The 20,560-nt window shown below is 46.5% G+C and overlaps 3 protein-coding genes across 3 annotated transcripts; 2 read left to right on the forward strand and 1 right to left on the reverse strand.

Moving 5' to 3' along the window:
* Positions 1 to 295: 295 nt before the first annotated feature.
* On the reverse strand, positions 296 to 908 carry LOC119281556. Its single transcript, XM_037562051.1, has one exon. The coding sequence runs from the start codon at positions 840 to 842 to the stop codon at positions 345 to 347; it is 498 nt and encodes a 165-aa protein (XP_037417948.1). The 5' UTR covers positions 843 to 908; the 3' UTR covers positions 296 to 344.
* Positions 909 to 2,082: 1,174 nt separating this feature from the next.
* Positions 2,083 to 6,483, forward strand: LOC119277102. Its single transcript, XM_037558324.1, has 3 exons — positions 2,083 to 2,728; positions 4,149 to 4,336; positions 5,612 to 6,483. Exons 1-3 carry the CDS (start codon positions 2,146 to 2,148, stop codon positions 6,083 to 6,085), a joined length of 1,245 nt encoding a protein of 414 aa, XP_037414221.1. The 5' UTR covers positions 2,083 to 2,145; the 3' UTR covers positions 6,086 to 6,483.
* A 12,020-nt stretch (positions 6,484 to 18,503) lies between these two features.
* Positions 18,504 to 19,787, forward strand: LOC119277103. The gene is made up of 3 exons (XM_037558325.1): positions 18,504 to 18,723; positions 18,846 to 19,021; positions 19,098 to 19,787. The coding sequence occupies exons 2-3, from the start codon at positions 18,848 to 18,850 to the stop codon at positions 19,410 to 19,412; spliced, it is 489 nt and encodes a 162-aa protein (XP_037414222.1). The 5' UTR covers positions 18,504 to 18,723; positions 18,846 to 18,847; the 3' UTR covers positions 19,413 to 19,787.
* The last annotated feature ends 773 nt before the right edge of the window (positions 19,788 to 20,560 follow it).

Below are 20,560 nucleotides of genomic sequence, written 5' to 3' on the forward strand. Positions count from 1 at the left end.
ATTCATACGTGGCAGCACCAGCAGCTACCGATTCTCAAAAAAAAAAGCACCAGCAGCTACCGTGCGTGGTGGAGCCCTATTGGGGAGGGAGAATCGTGCAAGCGTCGTGCACTAACCGTCGTGTGTAAAGCAATTTTGGAGACAGTTCTATTTGCGTCAGTAAGGGGTCGTTTGGTGGTTTGGAAATTTCAATGTAATTTTTATAATAGATCTGATCCTTTTAAAAAAAAATCTGTCAATAAGAAATCATCAAGAGGGAGAGAGAACTTGGGGAATCAATGAATGGACATCTAGCTAGAAGAAAGAAGCTAAGTTTTATCACGCGCGTGTATTGTACGCACGCGTCACGGTCGGCTCTCGAATGCCTTGCTCCCCACCTTGATGGCACCAAAACCGCCGCCGCGCGCGGCCAGTCCGCCCACCGCCGCGCCGCGACTCCTCTGCTCTGGACGTTTCAGCGGGCAGGCGCCGAACTCGCACGGCCCGTCCTCAGCGATGGTCACCATCGTCGCCGGGGGCTTCCTCCGCGACAGGACGGCCGCCGGCGCCTGGCTAAGGTGGACCTTCCTCTTCGCTGCCCCGACGTCCACCGGCTCGGGCGCGACGCGGCGCTGTTTCGACGCGGCACGGACAGGGTCGTCGGCGCGATCCGAGCTCGCCCGCAGGTGCATGGTCGTGGCCGGCCCGCCGAAGCCGCGGCCACCCACCACAGCCCCCGCCGGCATGCGGCGCGCGCAGCCGGACATGCAGCTCACGTAGAGGTCGCACGCCCTCGACAGCGCGCGAATCGGCGCGCCGAGGCAGAAGAAGCACCTGCTCGTTTTCCTGCCACCCTTCTTCATCCTTCTGTCTGCGTGCCGGAGCTGCGTTGGCTTCTCGCAGAGAAACACAAGATCCTTTAAACTCGATGGCCGGCTGCGTTATGAGAGTGTACAATGGCAACTCGATCACCTCGTGAAATATATACGCTTCCATTTCGTCGACGTTGCCCGTTCCGTCCGCGTAAACCGCCGCTTGGTGTTGACCTTTTTGCGTTGGCGTTCATATCCGTGGGGTCGGCAGATTTCTGTACCGGCGGATAAGAGGGAAATGGTCAGAATCGGCAATTATTTTGATGGATTCGCAGGAATTTGTCCACGGGTTTGGAGGATAGGGCGGAGCAACAGGTGGTATAAAACGGCTGGCCAACTCGCACGCGCTGGGTCTGCTGATCCAGCAAATCATTGCGTATGTGCATACCGTACGTGCATGTTAGCCGTTTTTTGCGTGTCTGTTACGGAGTACTGTACTACCGGCAAATATACTCCCTCCGTCTAGGTGTGTAAGTCATCTTACGAAAACCAAATAATCCCAAAACACTTAGGCGCGGTGCATTAAATTCTACCTCATTTTTTGTTTCTTGACATATCAACCAATAAGAGAAGTAAGGTGTGCATGCTTTTAATAACTTGAGACTACTAAACACGACATGCAGTGGTTAGTTCATTGCATGCAATGCTATTAATTAGCAAATAAACATTAAGTTTTCTTTTTTTCCCTCCTCTTTGGTCACGATGCACAACCTAAAATGACTTACTCACCTAGACGGAGAAAGTACAATAGTAAAACTTTTCTATTGTTGCTTGTTTCAGCGCACTTAAGCCATTGAAACACAGCGACCTCTATTGTTTCGATTGTCCAGTAAACCATGTCTCCTGAGGAAGCTACCATCACTTTTCCTTTTCATTTTTAAATTAAATTTCTGATTGGCCACTTGCCCCTTGATTTTGGCATAGAGAGGACCAAAGAGAAAGCAGAAGACACGGACACACCACCATTATGCATTTACATCATTCTTAAGAAAGCAATTAGGGACGGAAGCGTTAACATACAGAGATGTGGACTTTGGAGCAGAGCGGAGCAATTATTCATGTTTCTCGGGGTCAACTTTGAAAATTAACCTGTCTAAAAAAACATTGAAAATTAACCAGATCGCGGCCGTCGATTTTTCTTCTACTGGACGGATATGCGCACCCGTTTGCGACCCGAAGCACTGGTCCTCCGATCCGCTGGCCGGCCAGTCCATATCCCCTCTACCGCCTACCGCACGTCACTTGACCAGCCAGCCGCCCCACTCCACCCTCCACTGCGGCCGAGCTCCCGGCGATGTCGTGGCTCGCGCGCTCCATTGCGGCCACCCTCTCCTCCGCCCCCGACGACGACGAAGACGACCACTCCGAGGCGGCCTCCGGCGACAAAAGCCCGGATCACGCCGCCAGCGCCGACGACGAGGAGGACGAGCAGCCGGACACCCCCGGCCGTGGGGTCAAGGGCGACATCTCCGAGCTGACCGAGTCTCTCACCCGACGCTTCTGGGGCGTCGCCTCCTTCCTCGCGCCACCGCCGCCGGCCGGGGCCGAGGCCGCCGAGACGTCGACGGCCGCGGCTGAGGCGGAGGCGGAGGGAGAGTATGGGCCCCAGTCCCCGCGGGTCGCCGGGATCCGGAACGACCTGGCCGAGATCGGGGGCAGGGTGCGGAGTGGCATCTCGATGCTGTCCAACGCCAACGCCGTGGTGGAGATCTCCAAGATCGCCTCGTCGTTCCTGCCTTTCGTGCCGGAGGAAGAGGAGGAGGAGGTGGATGCGGTGGGCGTGACGGAGGAGGTGGTGGTGTTCGTCAGGCACATCTCGACCTCTCCCGAGACGTGGCTCGATTTCCCCCTCTTCGTCAACGACCGGCACGCCGATGGTAAGACCCAGTTGCTTCAGACTTTTCTGCTCAAGTTTTATCTGCAGTAGATTATTATTTTTTGTCTACTTTGCACTTGTGTGGTTATGATATGCAAGTGCAGCAGAAGACTCTGAATTCTGAAACTGAGATTATTAGAGTGGAATCAGGTGTTTTAATCTAGGTCTTTGCAGTTTTGCTCAAACTATGTTTATACTGCCTATGCTGTGGTTACTAGAATGGTGTATTTGCTAAGTGTGGAGGCATGAGGATGTAGCTTCAGGCCAAATCAACCACATCATGTTCAAACTGACTGTTTCTCCACATTTTTTAAGGTTTGCCAAGGAACTGCGTTGAATTAATTAATATGTTAGCACTCCGTCTGATTACATTTGCTGATGTCCAGTTCGACAGAGTGGGTACCTGAAATGAGTTACTGTGTCTAGTCTCATTAGGGCTTTAATCGAGTTTGTTTGTTTAATTGAAGTGATAATTAGTGAGGAAGTTTTGGAGTACAGATTGCGGATTTTAATAATGAGAGAGAATGATAGTCCATGTAGTGTGTTCCAGCTCTCAGTATGCACCTTCTCATAAATGCTTATGATGAAAATTTTGTCACTTGCCATGTATTATTAGTATTGAATTGTCACGAAGCCGCAATTTCTGCAAAATCATCAGGATTAACTATGCCATTTACTGATCTACAAGACCTTCCAAAGCTAGAGATGAATTAGAAAACATCAAAACACTCAAGTGACAAAGCTAGATGCAGACTCAAAGCACATATACCAGCACCGTAACTTAACCTGATGATTCACGTAAACGACATCAAATAAGGTTGTTATAAAAATTGCTTGCTTGTAACATTAAAGTTTTACTTATTAAGATGTACAAATGAAGTCCCTACAAATAAATGAGTTGTGTCAATTGCCCGCACACCTTCAATCAAATAACTCAAAAGAAGCACTTGACCTTGACTGCTTTCTATACTTAGTGGAAGTTAGGCTTGTTTTCAAGGAATCATGGTTCCTGATGATATCAGTACATGTACACAATATAATTGAATCAAGTACATTTATCTAGCAATTTTGTTTTGTAGATTTTAGCTTTTGTACATAGACTTATTGCCAATCTTCCTGTTGTTTATGGCGTAATCATAATTTTTCCTACCTACCAAACTTGCGGACCATGGAACTATAATTGACTACTGTTCTTCTTTGCACTAACTTGGCATAGTAATCAGTCACAAATGTGTTTTTAGAATGATCATGAATGCTTATTACTATATGTTTAACATCATGCTCTCCTTCTCTTCATTATGTGGGAGTAGTGTTTACTTGCCATTCATGCATCTTGTTCCATCATGTCAGTTGTATGTTACATATCACGCCTGACTGTTGCTCAATTCCTTCGCTTATATCTGCTATGCTTTTGTGTTCAGATTTTGAACTGTCAGATGCACAATATGAACATGCATTGGCTATAGAGCGTATAGTACCAAGCTTATCATATCTCAGAACCGAACTTTGTTCGACCAATATGAGTGAAGCATGCTTTTGGAAGATATATTTTGTGCTTCTTCACTCAAAGCTCAACAAGGAAGATGCTGAACTTCTTTCAACGACACAAGTACACTCCCTTCTCTTTGTCCTATTATTTCTGTTGTGTTTTCCAAACATTCTTAGTTACTATAGATTATCATGCCATCTTGCTGCAATGCATGCAAACCTACAAATAGCTTTGTAAACAGAAACACGTGCCCATGCATTTGATTGTGTTTACCTGTTTCCGAATGGGGCCTCTCATTTCCAAATTCACCTGTTAAGAGTCAATTTTGGAGTTGTAGCTGTATTGGTGAAGTTTTTTTTATCAGGAATTCATCTTTTGATCCCTTCTATATCTGCAATACGTCATATTGCATGTTCACAAGAAAGAAGACATCAATCTGCATTCTCATTAAGCTTGAGATAGTGAAATTCCCTGATACTTTATTCTATGCAACTGTATGGAATTGGATCTGGATTGTTTATCCATAGTTGAAAAAGGGATTGAACCTATGGTCTCATAATATTGCGAGACTTGTCTGAAACGTGTAAGCTGGGAAATCAGGTCAATTTATCTGAGTACTGAAAACCAGCTTCAGAATATCTAGAACTTAAGAGTGGCCCTTGTTGGCTTTATGAACAAGGATTGAGTGTTAATCCACTTCCAGCCAAATATCAATTATGATAAATCCACCATGTACCATCATCATTGAAACAGTCTTGCTTAAGTTTATATTAGCTCTGAATGCTAAGTTGAGGATATTGTTAACTTTAAGGTCGCGAGCATAACAAAGCCCAGAAGTGGCATCTAACTATATATGATCTCCCTTAAATCTTTATGCATATCCAAGCTCCACATTGTATTCTCATTGCAGATACGCTAAGTCACTCGTCATGTTGAATCTATCGGCTCATCAAGTTGAATATACTCAGCGCTGTTATTTTTTTCAACATTCTTGTGGTGGAAACAAATAGGATTGCTTAAAACTAAGGTCTTCCAAATGGAAATATCATTGTAAAATATAGCGTACTCCCTAGTCCCTACAGCAACCTGAACAGCAGGAGGATATGTTAATGGGCCGTTAGAATTTGGATTGTGAACTAAGATTATCTTATTTTTTCTAGTATGCATATAATCCATGGACAATTTCCCGTCAATATAGTTACAGAATGGTGACCATCATGCATGTGGAATGTTGTGGATCATATTATGATGTCATCGGTAGCATGTATACTAGGGAAACTTACATTGACAACAACAAGAATTAAGAAATGTCAGACTTTCTAGTAATGTTGGAAAGGGGTTCTGGCGATGATCTTTTGCTAAATATCACCTTATTGAGATATTTCTTTCATGCAGATACTGGAAGCAAGAGAAGAGTTATTGCAGAGCTCTCCAAGGATGAAAAATGTTGCGTCTGAGGGTCCTGGGGGCTCATCAGAATGCAGCAATGTTCTATCTACCCAAGCTGAAGGTAGAGAGTTGTCACCCTCAAGCATCCAAGACAAGAGTGGAATGTCTGAAGCAACTTCTTTCCAAGAACCAACTCCTGATCCTCTGCCAGGGGCTGAGGCTGACAAGCATCCCATTTCAACCAGCGAGCCGGAAATTATTGACAAGTCTGTAATTGAAGAGGAGCTGGTGGTGAATACTGAAATCAAGAATCCGGGTGACAAACCCAACCTGTACACCCCGGAGGATGACGACGACAAAGAAGTGGAGGATTGGCTAGAGGACATGGACCATGCCGACAACAAAACAGGCAATATCACCTCGGTTGGGCAGGACGAAGACGTGTCATTCAGCGACCTGGAGGATGACGATGATGATTAAGGGTTGCCTGCTGGTATATACCGAGCCCAGTGCCTGATACATATGCTGCGGCTTCAAGACATACGGATACGGTCGCTGTTAAACGAAGGATCGTGTCTCCGTAGCCACTACAAAGCGAACAGAGCGGAAGCAGAATCACGACAAGTTGATAAGTGTATGTCTCTGGGGCTTTGCTTTCTGGATTCTAGTTGCACGTTTACTTGTGTGCCGTCATGGTCTGTACATAGAAACACTAGCCGTGCGTGTGCAACTACCGCTTCTAAGCCGCGTCGATGCAAGATTCTGAATGTAGATATCAGAACATGTTTTTTTTAGTGAACGCACAATACGACAGGAACTAAAGCTGTCAGATATCGTGTAACCGTTCAAGTTCAAGTAAAACTCGTTTTGTTTCCGTATTCTACTTCTTAGAGTTTGGGGAGCAGCCTGCTTTTTACTCTCCAGACAGACTTTCAAATCTGAGTTGGCCGTCGAAAGCAAACTCGAAGTAGCAATATCTCCAGCACAATGCATGTCCTGTTGCTCGCATTCCTGTGCTTAGAGTTTTTTTTGAGAAACTGTTTAGAGTTTGTCTAGTCCTTGATAGCCTGCGGTCTAAGAGCAACTCAAGCCGACCAACGCACATCAAAACAAAAAATACTGAGTCTCTTAAACAAGACATTCTAAAACTTAGGTAATTTATAGTCATTAGGATTTTAGTTCTATATGAAGTAAGGACTATTCGATAATTTCTTATAAACATAGGTTTTCATTGGAATTCACTCAATCAGTTAATTATGGAACAAGAGAGCTGTTTCATCTTTGTTTTAAAGAAATATAAAAATGAATTATGAATAGAAAGTAAAATGATTCAACTTTTTTTTTATAAATATCTTTATTTAGGTAATAAAATAACTTCGTTACCTAGTTATTTTATTAACGGTCCGTTTGGTGTCCATGTGGACGCATTTCTCTCCCAAATTTGCATCCGGTTTGCGTTCATATGGACAGGAAACGGAAACGCCGCGCGTCCGCTCTGTGTTTGCTGCAGCCCCACTTGTCACCTACCTCAGGCCCGCCTGGCGGTGGTTTCCGGGTCCTTTTTAATGTGAGCGTGCGTGTGTGTGGGTGGTGTGTGTGTGTGGAGGGGGTGAGGGGTCTGGTTCACGATGGCGACGATGGAAAGGGAAAGGCCAAGGGGGGGGGGGGCTCATCCACTTCCATCTCATGTCGACATCTAGCCTAGCTTGCCCCCTCGTTGGCGACAGCCAAACCCTAGCTCGTCATGGGGTTCTTCAGCGCCAAGGGCAAGGGGAAGTTTTGCCCCGACGCGAGCTCGTGCCGCGCACCTCTTTCTCCTCTGCCGCTGGCTCATCGACGTGGCGGGCCGCCACGGGAGCGGGATAGGCTGTACATCCCAATCCATCAGGCACGGTGGCACTGGCAGTACTGCCGGCCCCTCCTGTACCTAGATGTCAGCCTGCCGCAAGGCTGACATCTGGACCCGCAGCGTATCTCGATTCTGGCGGTGTCGTGCTCGCTGCGGGCGCACGCCGAGGAGGTTCGTCGGTGCCGCAAGCTCTTTACGCTGGAGCAGTGCCTTCTCTGTATGTACGCGCCGGACTATCCCAGTTGGGAGGTATGGTTCGCGTTGGAGCATGAGGAGGAGCGCCGCCGCGGTGTGCAGGTCAACCCCGACATCCCCTCGCCGCTCTCAGAGGTCTTGCCGGAGGAGAAGGTCGCGTACCAGGCCGCGCTCAAGGCGGCCCTGTTGTGCGCACTGGAGGAAAGCCAGCGCGAGGAGGACACACAATGGGAAGGCCTGGAGCAGGCCCTCGCCCTGTCGGCGGTGGGGGACTTCGTCCATGCTCCCCTCAACACCTCACCACCGCCGCAACCCGTCCTCGAGCCCAAGGACGAGCCCAAGCCCATGCATAGCGTAAGCACTCGCTGCCGCCACCTACTTGGCACGAGGAGATGTACTCGTGTATCGGTGTGGTCTGCGAGTGGGTGAGCGCGCCTCTAGTCGACTTCGACACAACGGTGGAGAAGGAGGCAACCCACCTGGAGTGCTGGAAACAACACTAGCTCGCGGAGGAGCGGGCTGACGGCGAGCAACAGATGTTGTGGGAGCGCAAGCAGTAGGCGGAGGAGCATGCCTGCCGCCGCGCAATGCAGCCGCCGCCGCAGACGCCGGAGGAGGCGGCGTTGGCGGCGTGGCAGAGCGCTTTCCCTTGGGTTGGGCCGCCGCCACACTTCATCGACTTCACCGGCGACGCCGAAGATGGAAAGGGAAAGGGCAAGGACGAGGCCTAGGGCAGCGTGCGGGCGCAGTTTTTTGAATATTTTATTAATGTTTAAGTGGACTTTGGCCAGGGGTTGACCGGTCATTAATGTTTAATTATGTTTATTTCGGCCGCATGTTTTCAAAATTGCATTTTTTTGGACGAGGGAAAAATGGATCGGCCATCCATTGGGTGCACCGGCCGACCTAAACCAAAAAGCGGACGCGCTCGTTCACTCGGCCGACCCAAACGAATAAAAAGCGAACAAAACACATGTCTGCTTTGGGTCTGTGCGTCAGAGTTGCCTGATGAAAGCACGCGTACGGACGCTAAAAGTGAAGGAAATATGCCCTAGAGGCAATAATAAAGTTATTATTTATTTCCTTATATCATGATAAATGTTTATTATTCATGCTAGAATTGTATTAACCGGAAACATGATACATGTGTGAATACATAGACAAACGTATTGTCACTAGTATGCCTCTACTTGACTAGCTCATTAATCAAAGATGGTTATGTTTCCTAACCATAGACATGTGTTGTCATTTGATTAACGAGATCACATCATTAGGAGAATGATGTGATTGACTTGACCCATTCCGTTAGCTTAGCACACGATCGTTTAGTATATTGCTATTGCTTTCTTCATGACTTATACATGTTCCTGTAACTATGAGATTATGCAACTCCCGTTTACCGGAGGAACACTTTGTGTGCTACCAAACGTCACAACGTAACTGGGTGATTATAAAGGAGCTCTACAGGTGTCTCCGAAGGTACATGTTGGGTTGGCGTATTTCGAGATTAGGTTTTGTCACTCCGATTGTCGGAGAGGTATCTCTGGGCCCTCTCGGTAATGCACATCACTATAAGCCTTGCAAGCAATGTAGCTAATGAGTTAGTTACGGAATGATGCATTACGTAACGAGTAAAGAGACTTGCCGGTAACGAGATTGAACTAGGTATTGAATACCGACGATCGAATCTCGGGCAAGTAACATACCGATAACAAAGGGAACAACGTATGTGCTTTGCCCTCTTTCCCCCCTTCTCCTAGTTGGACTAGGAAAGAAGGAGTCCTACTCCCGGTGGGAGTAGGACTCCCCTTGGCGCGCCCTCCTCCTAGGGCCGGCCTCCTCCTCCCTTGCTCCTTTATATACGGGGGCAGGGGGGCACCCCATGACACACAAGTTGATCTTCGTGATCGTTCCTTAGCCGTGTGCGGTGCCCCCCTCCACCATATTCCACCTCGGTCATATCGTTGCGGTGCTTAGGCGAAGCCCTGCGTCGGTAGAGCATCATCATCGTCACCACGCCATCGTGCTGACGGAACTCATCCCCGACACTTTGTTGGATCGGAGTCTGGGGATCGTTATCGAGCTGAACGTGTGCTGAACTCGAAGGTGCCGTGCGTTCGGTACTTGGATCGGTCGGATCGTGGAGACGTACGACTACATCAACCGCGTTGTCATAACGCTTCCGCTTACGGTCTACAAGGGTACGTGGACAATACTCTCCCCTCTCATTGCTATGCATCACCATGATCTTGCGTGTGCGTAGGAATTTTTTTGAAATTACTACGTTCCCCAACAGTGGTATCAGAGCCTAGGTTTTATGCGTTGATGTTATATGCATGAGTAGAACACAAGTGGGTTGTGGGCGATACAAGTCATACTGCTTACCAGCATGTCATACTTTGGTTCAGCGGTATTGTTGGATGAAGCGACCCGGACCGACATTACGCGTACGCTTACGCGAGACTGGTTTTACCGCCGTGCTTTGCACACAGGTGACTAGCGGGTGTCTGTTTCTCCAACTTTAGTTGAACCGAGCGTGGCTACGCCCGGTCCTTGCGAAGGTTAAAACAGCACTAACTTGACGAACTATCGTTGTGGTTTTGATGCGTAGGTAAGAACGATTCTTGCTCAGCCCGTAGCAGCCACGTAAAATTTGCAACAACAAAGTAGAGGACGTCTAACTTGTTTTTGCAGGGCATGTTGTGATGTGATATGGTCAAGACGTGATGCTATATTTTATTGTATGAGATGATCATGTTTTGTAACCAAAGTTATCGGCAACTAGCAGGAGCCATATGGTTGTCGCTTTATTGTATGAAATGCAAACGCCCTGTAATTGCTTTACTTTATCACTAAGCGGTAGCGATAGTCGTAGAAGCAATAGATGGAGTAACGACAACGATGCTACGATGGAGATCAAGGTGTCGCGCCGGTGACAATGGTGATCACGACGGTGCTTCGGAGATGGAGATCACAAGCACAAGATGATGATGGCCATATCATATCACTTATATTGATTGCATGTGATGTTTATCCTTTATGCATCTTATCTTGCTTTGATTGACGGTAGCATTTTAAGATGATCTCTCACTAAAAATTATCAAGAAGTGTTCTCCCTGAGTATGCACCGTTGCGAAAGTTCTTCGTGCTGAGACACCACGTGATGATCGGGTGTGATAGGCTCTACGTTCAAATACAACGGGTGCAAAACAGTTGCACACGCAGAATACACAGGTTAAACTTGACAAGCCTAGCATATAACAGATATGGCCTCGGAACACGGAGACCGAAAGGTCGAACGTGAATCATATAGTAGATATGATCAACATAGTGATGTTCACCATTCCATCTCACGTGATGATCGGACATGGTTTAGTTGATTTGGATCACGTGATCACTTAGATGACTAGAGAGATGTCTGTCTAAGTGGGAGTTCTTAAGTAATATGATTAATTGAACTTAAATTTATCATGAACTTAGTCTTGGTAGTATTTTGCAAATTATGTTGTAGATCAATAGCTCGCGTTATTGCTTTCATATGTTTATTTTGATATGTTCCTAGAGAAAACTGTGTTGAAAGATGTTAGTAGCAATGATGCGGATTGGATCCGTGATCTGAGGTTTATCCTCATTGCTGCACAGAAGAATTATGTCTTTAATGCACCGCTTGGTGATGGACCTATTGCAGGAGCAGATGCAGACGTTATGAACATTTGGCTAGCTCAATATGATGACTACTTGATAGTTTAGTGCACCATGCTTAACGACTTAGAATCGGGACTTCAAGGACGTTTTGAACGTCATGGACCATATGAGATGTTCCAGGAATTGAAGTTAATATTTCAAGCAAATACCCGAGTTGAGAGATATGAAGTCTCCAACAAGTTCTATAGCTAAAAGATGGAGGAGAATCGCTCAACTAGTGAGCATGTGCTCAGATTGTCTGTGTACTTCAATCGCTTGAATCAAGTGGGAGTTAATCTTCCAGATAAGATAGTGATTGACAGAATTCTCTAGTCACCATCACTAAGTTACTAGAACTTCGTGATGAACTATAGTATACAAGGGATGACGTAAACGATTCCCGAGCTCTTCGTGATGTTGAAATCGACGAAGGTAGAAATCAAGAAAGAGCATCAAGTGTTGATGATTGACAAAGATCACTAGTTTCAAGAAAAGGGCAAAGGGAAAGAAAGGGAAACTTCAAGTAGAATGGCAAACAAGTTGTCACTCCCGTGAAGAAGCCCAAAGCTGAACCAAAGCCTGAAACTGAGTGCTTACACTGCAAAGGAAATGGTCACTAGAAGCGGAAATGCCCTGAATATTTGGTGGATAAGAAGGATGGCAAAGTGAACAAGGGTATATTTGATATACAGGTGTTTGATGTGTGCCTTACTAGTGTTTATAGTAGCCCCTGAGTATTTGATACTTGTTCGGTTGCTAAGATTAGTAACTCGAAACAGGAGTTACATAATAAACAGAGACTAGTTGAGGGGAAGTGACGATGAGTGTTGGAAATAGTTCCAATATTGATATGATCATCATCACACACTCCCTATATTTTCGAGATTAGTGTTAAAACTAAATAAATGTTATTTAGCGTTTGCGTTGAGCATGAATATGATTTGATCATGTTTATTGCGATAGGGTTATTCATTTGAAGTTAAAGAATAATTGTTATTCTGTTTACATGAATAAGACCTTCGATGGTCATACACCCAATGAAAATAGTTTGTTGGATCTCGATCATAGTGATACACATATTCATAATATTGATGCCAAAAGATGCAAAGTTAATAATGATAGTGCAACTTATTTGTGGCACTGCCGTTTAGGTCATATCGGTGTAAAGCGCATGAAGAAACTCCATACTGATGGACTTTTGGAATCACTTGATTATGAATCACTTGGTACTTGCGAACCGTGCCTTTTGGGCAAGATGACTAAAACTCCGTTCTCCAGAACAATGGAACAAGCTACTGACTTATTGGAAATAATACATACCGATGTATGCGATCCAATGAGTGTTGATGCTCGTGGCAAGTATCGTTATTTTCTGACCTTCACAAGATGATTTGCGCAGATATGGGTATATCTACTTGATGAAACATAAGTCTGAAATAGTTGAAAGGTTCAAAGAATTTCAGAGTGAAGTGGAAAATCATTGTAACAAGAAAAATAAAGTTTCTACGATCTGATCGTGGAGACGAATATTTGAGTTACGAGTTTGGTCTTCAATTAAAACAATATGGAATAGTTTCACAGCTCACGCCACCTGGAACACCACAACGTTATGGTGTGTCCGAACGTCGTAACCGCACTTTATTGGATATGGTGCGATCTATGATGTCTCTTACTGATTTACCACTATTGTTTTGGGGTTATGCATTAGAGACAGCTGCATTCACGTTAAAAGGGCACCATCTAAATCCGTTGAGACGACACCGTATGAACTATGGTTTAGCAGTAAACCTAAGCTGTCGTTTCTTAAAGTTTGGAGTTGCAATGCTTATGTGAAAAAGGTTTCAACCTGATAAGCTCGAACCCAAATCGGAGAAGTGCGTCTTCATAGAATACCCAAAGGAAACTGTTGGGTACACCTTCTATCACAGATCCGAAGGCAAAACATTCGTTGCTAAGAATGGATCCTTTCTAGAGAAGGAGTTTCTCTCGAAAGAAGTGAGTGGGAGGAAAGTAGAGCTTGATAAGGTAATTTGTACCTTCTCCCGAATTGGAAAGTAGTTCATCACAGAAATTAGTTCCAGTGATTCCTACACCAATTAGTGAGGAAGCTAATGATGATGATCATGAAACTTCAGATCAAGTTACTACAGAACCTCGTAGGTCTTCCAGAGTACGGTCCGCACCAGGGTGGTACAGTAATCCTGTTCTGAAAGTCATGTTACTTGACCATGATGAACCTACGAACTATGAGGAAGCGATGATGAGCCCAGATTCCGCAAAATGGCTGGAGGCCATGAAATCTGAGATAGGATCCATGTATGAGAACAAAGTGTGGACTTTGATGGACTTGCCCGATGATCGGCAAACCATAGAAAATAAATGGATCTTCAAGAGGAAGACGGACGTTGATAGTAGTGTTACTATCTACAAAGCTCGACTTATCACAAAAAGGTTTTTGACAAGTTCAAGGTGTTGACTACGATGAGATTTTCTCACTCGTAACAATGCTTAAGTCTGTCTGGATCATGTTAGTAATTGCCACATTTTATGAAATCTGGCAAATGGATGTCAAAAACTGCATTCCTGAATGGATTTCTGGAAGAAGAGTTGTATATGATGCAACCAGAAGGTTTTGTCGATCCGAAAGGTGCTAACGAAATGTGCATGCTCCAGCGATCCATCAATGGACTGGTGCAAGCATCTCGGAGTTGGAATATACGCTTTGATGAGTTGATCAAAGCATATGGTTTTATACAGACTTTTGGAAAGGCCTGTATTTACAAGAAAGTGAGTGGGAGCACTACAACCTTTCTGATAAGTATATGTGAATGACATATTATTGATCGAAAATGATGTAGAATTTTCTGGAAAGCATAAAGGAGTGTTTGAAAGGAGTTTTTCAAAGAAAGACCTCAATGAAGCTGCTTACACATTGAGCATCAAGATCTATAGAGATAGACCAAGGCGCTTGATAAGATTTTTCAATGAGTACATACCTTGATAAGATTTTGAAGTAGTTTAAAGTGGAACAGTCAAAGAAGGAGTTCTTTCCTGTGTTGCAAGGTGTGAAGTTGAGTAAGACTCAAAACCCGACCATGGCAGAAAATAGAAAGAGAATGAAAAGTCATTCCCTATGCCGTGTACTAGACCTATTGTATACCTTGCTTTGAGTTTGGCAAAGGAATACAATTTTGATCTAAGAGTAGATCACTGGATAGCGGTCAAGAATATCCTTAGTGAGGACTAAGGAGATGTTTCTCGATTATGGAGGTGATAAAAAGAGTTCGTTGTAAAGAGTTACATCGATGCAAGCTTTTACACTGATCCAGATGACTCTAAGTCTCAATCTGGATAAATATTGAAAGTGGGAGCAATTAGCTAGAGTAGCTCCGTGCAGAGCATTGTAGACATAGAATATTTGCAAAATACATACGTCTCTGAATGTGACAGACCCGTTGACTAAGCTTCTCTCACGATCAAAACATGATCACACCTTAGTACTCTTTGGGTGTTAATCACATAGCGATGTGAACTAGATTATTGACTCTAGTAAACCCTTTGGGTGTTGGTCACATGACGATGAGAACTATGAGTGTTAATCATATACATATATGAATATTGGTGTTAAATCACATATCGATGTGAACTAGATTATTGACTCTAGTGCAAGTGGGAGACTGAAGGAAATATGGCCTAGAGGCAATAATAAAGTTATTATTTATTTCCTTATATCATGATAAATGTTTATTATTCATGCTAGAATTGTATTAACCGGAAACATGATACATGTGTGAATACATAGACAAACGTATTGTCACTAGTATGCCTCTACTTGACTAGCTCATTAATCAAAGATGGTTATGTTTCCTAACCATAGACATGTGTTGTCATTTGATTAACGAGATCACATCATTAGGAGAATGATGTGATTGAATTGACCCATTCCGTTAGCTTAGCACACGATCGTTTAGTATATTGCTATTGCTTTCTTCATGACTTATACATGTTCCTGTAACTATGAGATTATGCAACTCCCGTTTACCGGAGGAACACTTTGTGTGCTACCAAACGTCACAACGTAACTGGGTGATTATAAAGGAGCTCTACAGGTGTCTCCGAAGGTACATGTTGGGTTGGCGTATTTCGAGATTAGGTTTTGTCACTCCGATTGTCGGAGAGGTATCTCTGGGCCCTCTCGATAATGCACATCACTATAAGCCTTGCAAGTAATGTAGCTAATGAGTTAGTTACGGAATGATGCATTACGTAACGAGTAAAGAGACTTGCCGGTAACGATATTGAACTAGGTATTGGATACCGACGATCGAATCTCGGGCAAGTAACATACCGATGACAAAGGGAACAACGTATGTTGTTATGCGGTTTGACCGATAAAGATCTTCGTAGAATATGTAGGAGCCAATATGAGCATCCAGGTTCCGCTATTGGTTATTGACCGAGAATAGTTCTAGGTCATGTCTATATAGTTCTCGAACCCGTAGGGTCCGCACGCTTAAGGTTTCGATGACAGTTTTATTATGAGTTTATGAGTTTTGATGTACCGAAGGAGTTCGGAGTCCCGGATGAGATCGGGAACATGACGAGGAGTCTCAAAATGGTCGAGACGTAAAGATCGATATATTGGACGACTATATTCGGACATCGGAAATGTTCCGAGTGATTCAGGCATTTTTCGAAGTACCGGGGAGTTACGGGAATACGGGGAAGAGTATTAGGCCTTAATGGGCCTTAGTGGGAAGGAGCCAGGAGGTGGCGCGCACCCCTCCCAAGCCCAGTTCGAATTGGACAAAGGGTTTGGGGCGCGGCCCCCCTCTCCCTTCCTTCTCCACTTCCCCCCTTTCCCCCCTTCTCCTAGTTGGACTAGGAAAGAAGGAGTCCTACTCCCGGTGGGAGTAGGACTCCCCTTGGCGCGCCCTCCTCCTAGGGCCGGCCTCCTCCTCCCTTGCTCCTTTATGTACGGGGGCAGGGGGGCACCCCATGACACATAAGTTGATCTTCGTGATCGTTCCTTAGCCGTGTGCGGTGCCCCCCTCCACCATATTCCACCTCAGTCATATCGTTGCAGTGCTTAGGCGAAGCCCTGCGTCGGTAGAGCATCATCATCGTCACCACGCCGTCGTGCTGACGGAACTCATCCCCGACACTTTGCTGGATCGCAGTCCGGGGATCGTCATCGAGCTGAACGTGTGCTGAACTCGGAGGTGCCGTGCGTTCGGTACTTGGATCGGTCGGATCGTGAAGACGTACGACTACATCAACCACGTTGTCATAACGCTTCCGCTTACGGTCTACAAGGGTACGTGGACAATACTCTCCCCTCTCGTTGCTATGCATCACCATGATGTTGCGTGTGCGTAGGAATTTTTTTGAAATTACTACGTTCCCCAACAAAAAGGCCCAGCCAAAGCCCTACCGATCAGTGGAGCAGGGTGCATGGAAGGACCACACATCAATATTACTTTTACTAAATGACCCCTGAATGATCTTATGTCGCCCACCAACCCCCAAAAAACTTATTTCGTTGCCTGACCCTCCCCTTTCATGCCTGACTGATAGGCATCTCACTTGCACGTCGCCCGCGAAGGCGCCCTTGACCGGTCATGGTCCACGGTCGCCGGTCACGCCACCAGTGTGGTGCCGGTCTGACGCGCCCGATGAAACGACGCTATACGTTGCTAGAATATCTAGCTTTATTGCAATGCCGAGCATCCTGGCATCAATACATCAGATGTCCTAGTTGGATGTTCTGATGTACAACTGAAATGCCTAGGTGATAGGCGTCAAAACTTGGAAGTGAACACGACCATCCGTTTGGCGTGTTTCACTTATGATTCTCCTTAGGGTTTGGCGTTTCGAAAAAAAGTACGCCCTTCTGTTTGGCCTGGCTGTCTGCCAATTAGGTGTGGTAAATCCTCCACCCGCCTGTCAACTTGGCGTGTCAGGCCATCGACCATGCTGCCTGCAAATTTGGCATGTCATGGCCTCGACCGTGTCGCCTGGCAATTAGGCATGGTAGGTCATCGACGCATATGTGACGTGTCCTTTGTTGTTTGTCCGCGCGTATGTCATAGGTGTGTCGTGTCTGTCTATAAAAAAAATTAAGCCATTTGGTTCTCGTTTTTAGGATTGGGCGTGGTGGAATTTGTCCATTTGAGCTCGACCCCGCCCCCCAACCACCTTCCCCCGAAACAAGTCATCCCCTCCCTCTCCATAGAGCCACACTTGCAGGTCACCCACCTCGTCGGCTCCTCCTTGTGTTCCCCACAGACCCGGTGGCCCATTCCAGGAAGGCTTGGTACCGGCGCTCGCCCCTCTTCCCTACGGTCCCTCGCCGCATACCATCCTCCTACCAACCTTGACCCCAACCCCAAATCCCCAGTCGTCGTAGAGTCCAAGGGTGCAGACGACACAGGAGCAGCCAGATCTGGCGAAACCAGCATGTAATCTTCTTATGAATCAACTTCAGAGGATGTATATCAGTTTTATATATGACATATCATTAGGTAATAGGAGGGTGCCAACCAGTGCATATCATTTTTACATATGACGGTACACCGAACCTGTCACGTGTGAATTGGGTCAATGTTGGCTATATTGCCTTTTTATGTAGGATGGCGTACGGTAACGTAGTGCATCTACATCATGGCGGCGCTCTTAACATCCAACCTAGCAGCACCGGTGTGGAGTTTGTGAACACCCACTTGTAGTCACCGTAGGAATTAGTTGCTGAAGTTAATCAAACACCATTCCCAGTTTGCTCGCCCAAACCAAAGATTCTCAGCAATAAATTGTTGCACAGAAGAGCTCCATCTCAATCAGAACCCAGTGAACGTACTTGGCCAGAATTCCTATCATTAGCTTCCAGTGAATGGCTTGCAAAGATTTTGGCTAGCTAGCTTTTGCTGCCGGTGCCATGCATGTATGCATGTGCGCGTGCTGAGTAGTTCATTCACATTTCGGTAGACCTGCAAAGAAATTAAGCGTCCCACTGCGTGTTGCCAAAGAGGGTATAGCTCCTTGGCGGACGCAACTTCGCGGCAGTTTCCCTTTGTCATTGCCATGGGATAGACACCGTCACATGCTTGCTTGTTTACATGCCGAACCGCACCAGACTCTCCTCCTCACTCTGTGTGTGTGTGTGTGTGTGTGTGTGTGTGTGTGTGTGTGTGCAGCTCTGAGTGAGGCTGCTCGACACGTAGTCGGTGTGTGTGTGTGTGTGTGTGTGTGTGCACCAGACCCTTCTCTCTCTCCACTTAAACAGCCCCGGCCGGCCTCCACCACCGTTGTTGTGCTCTACAATTGCAGCTCGAGCCTCTTCAGGAAAGAAGCACGCCAGGCGACGAACCTCGCTTGCATCCAACCAGCTACGGTGAGTCCCCTCCATCTCCGGTCACCTTGCTAATGTGCTTTTCTTCTTCCTTCCTTTCTGTTGAATGGCGACATGAAATTAGAGAAGGGGAACTAACCTACGCTGTTGCTGAGTTTGGACAGCCATGGACGCCGGCAAGACGCCTCATCCGCTGCCTCTGAGCGCGGCCCAAAACCAGATCCGGGATGATGTCCCACTGGTCTGCGCATGGGCGCTCGTCAACGCCTTCGCCATCGCCGGCAGCCAAGCATCCCTCTACATAGCTGGCTACACCCACCTCGCGTGCATCCAGATCCAGGTAACTAACTACCCCTTGGATGCTTGACATCGCGACCGATTCATCATGCGCCAAGTTGATATGGTGTCCTCTGCAGTCATCATCCATTCTGCCCTGCCTCTGGGTCGGGATGCTGTGCTGCGCCGCAACCCAGTCGGCCGCGGCGGCGCTGGCGCTGCTGCTCCCATGCCACCGTCGCCGGGCCCGCCGTGCCCTCGCCTACCTCGCGCTCGCGGTCACTGTCCTCTTCCATTGCATGTACGCCATCCACTTCCGGATCTCCCTCGCCGCCTACCCAGGAGGATACATCTTCGGCTGGATCGTTTACACCGTGGTCCTCTGCTACATGGTGGTGCGCGACCTGACCTGCCTGACCGACCTCCTTCGAGGTGATGGTTGGGGCAAGCAGTAGTGCAGTACGCGGTCTATTGGTTCAGCTAGCTTAGCAGCAAGCTGCAAGGGATCATGTCCGTGGATCAGCTTATGAGGTACTGATGAGAGCCTAGTTCTAGGGAATAATTTAGGGCAGTATGCATTAATTCCGCAGTGACGATTGATGGAGTAGTGCCGTATTTGCGAATCTAGTAGCTGGTCTAGTGTTAATATCCAGATCGACTCTAGTATTTGGGCTATGCTTTGCTTGCTATATAATTAGACTGGATGGATTGTGGCTATCTTCGATGTATTCGACCTTAATTTTCTCTATATGTGATCGTCAGACATGAGTTATATGCTTATTTAGCACCAGCTTCGGTATAATCGATGCTGCTGAAATTGCTGCCGTGTATATCCATGTTGCTGCTTTGTATAATTCGACCTTTAAGTTTCACAGTCTTCCCAACCAAACAACTTCAGAAGGGAAAATGTGTAGACCCTTTTAAGTTATTTGCTCGAAAAAAAGAGAGTAAATACATGGAGCTAACTTTGCAGTGTATGTGAGCGCCCCATTACAAATACGTGGGCAATCCCAAATATGTAGGCACGAGTTGAGTCCAACTGACAAGTGTAATTCCCACATAAATACAGTTTACATAGAGCTATTGATGGATGACCCCACCGATGTATACATGCAGATATTGTGCACCCATGTAGGCTAATGGTCTAGACATAATTAGCTCCCCTTCCCACCCGATGACTCTGATTCGCTCCAAGGATGGGAGTAGGTGACCTCTCGGATGGTCGGGAGGCCAACATTTTCGTCGTTGTTCGTGAAGTAGATTGGTTCGCCGATATTGCTTTCCTCGTCGTTCGTGAAGTAGATTGGTTCTCCGATACAGCTTTCGTCGTCAGAGATCGACACGACATCGACTACGTTTGTACTGTCGCTGGTGGTGAAGCTGGTGACGATGCAGTCCTCTGGCGTGTGGCCGATGAGGCAGTTGCCGCAGACAATCGCGACGAGCTGAGAGGTTTGCGCGGGCCGCTCTGGGCATATGAAGCCGGAGCAACCCCGAGCCCCCGTTATCCGGGGAGAGGGCTCCGCCCACTTGTTGCCGTTGTAAGGTTCCGACGCCCATGGCGAGAGAGTTTGGGGGCCAGATTGTATGGAGGTTGGTGGCG

The sequence above is a fragment of the Triticum dicoccoides genome, chromosome 3B (assembly GCF_002162155.2).
Source record: "Triticum dicoccoides isolate Atlit2015 ecotype Zavitan chromosome 3B, WEW_v2.0, whole genome shotgun sequence".
NCBI lineage: Eukaryota > Viridiplantae > Streptophyta > Magnoliopsida > Poales > Poaceae > Triticum > Triticum dicoccoides.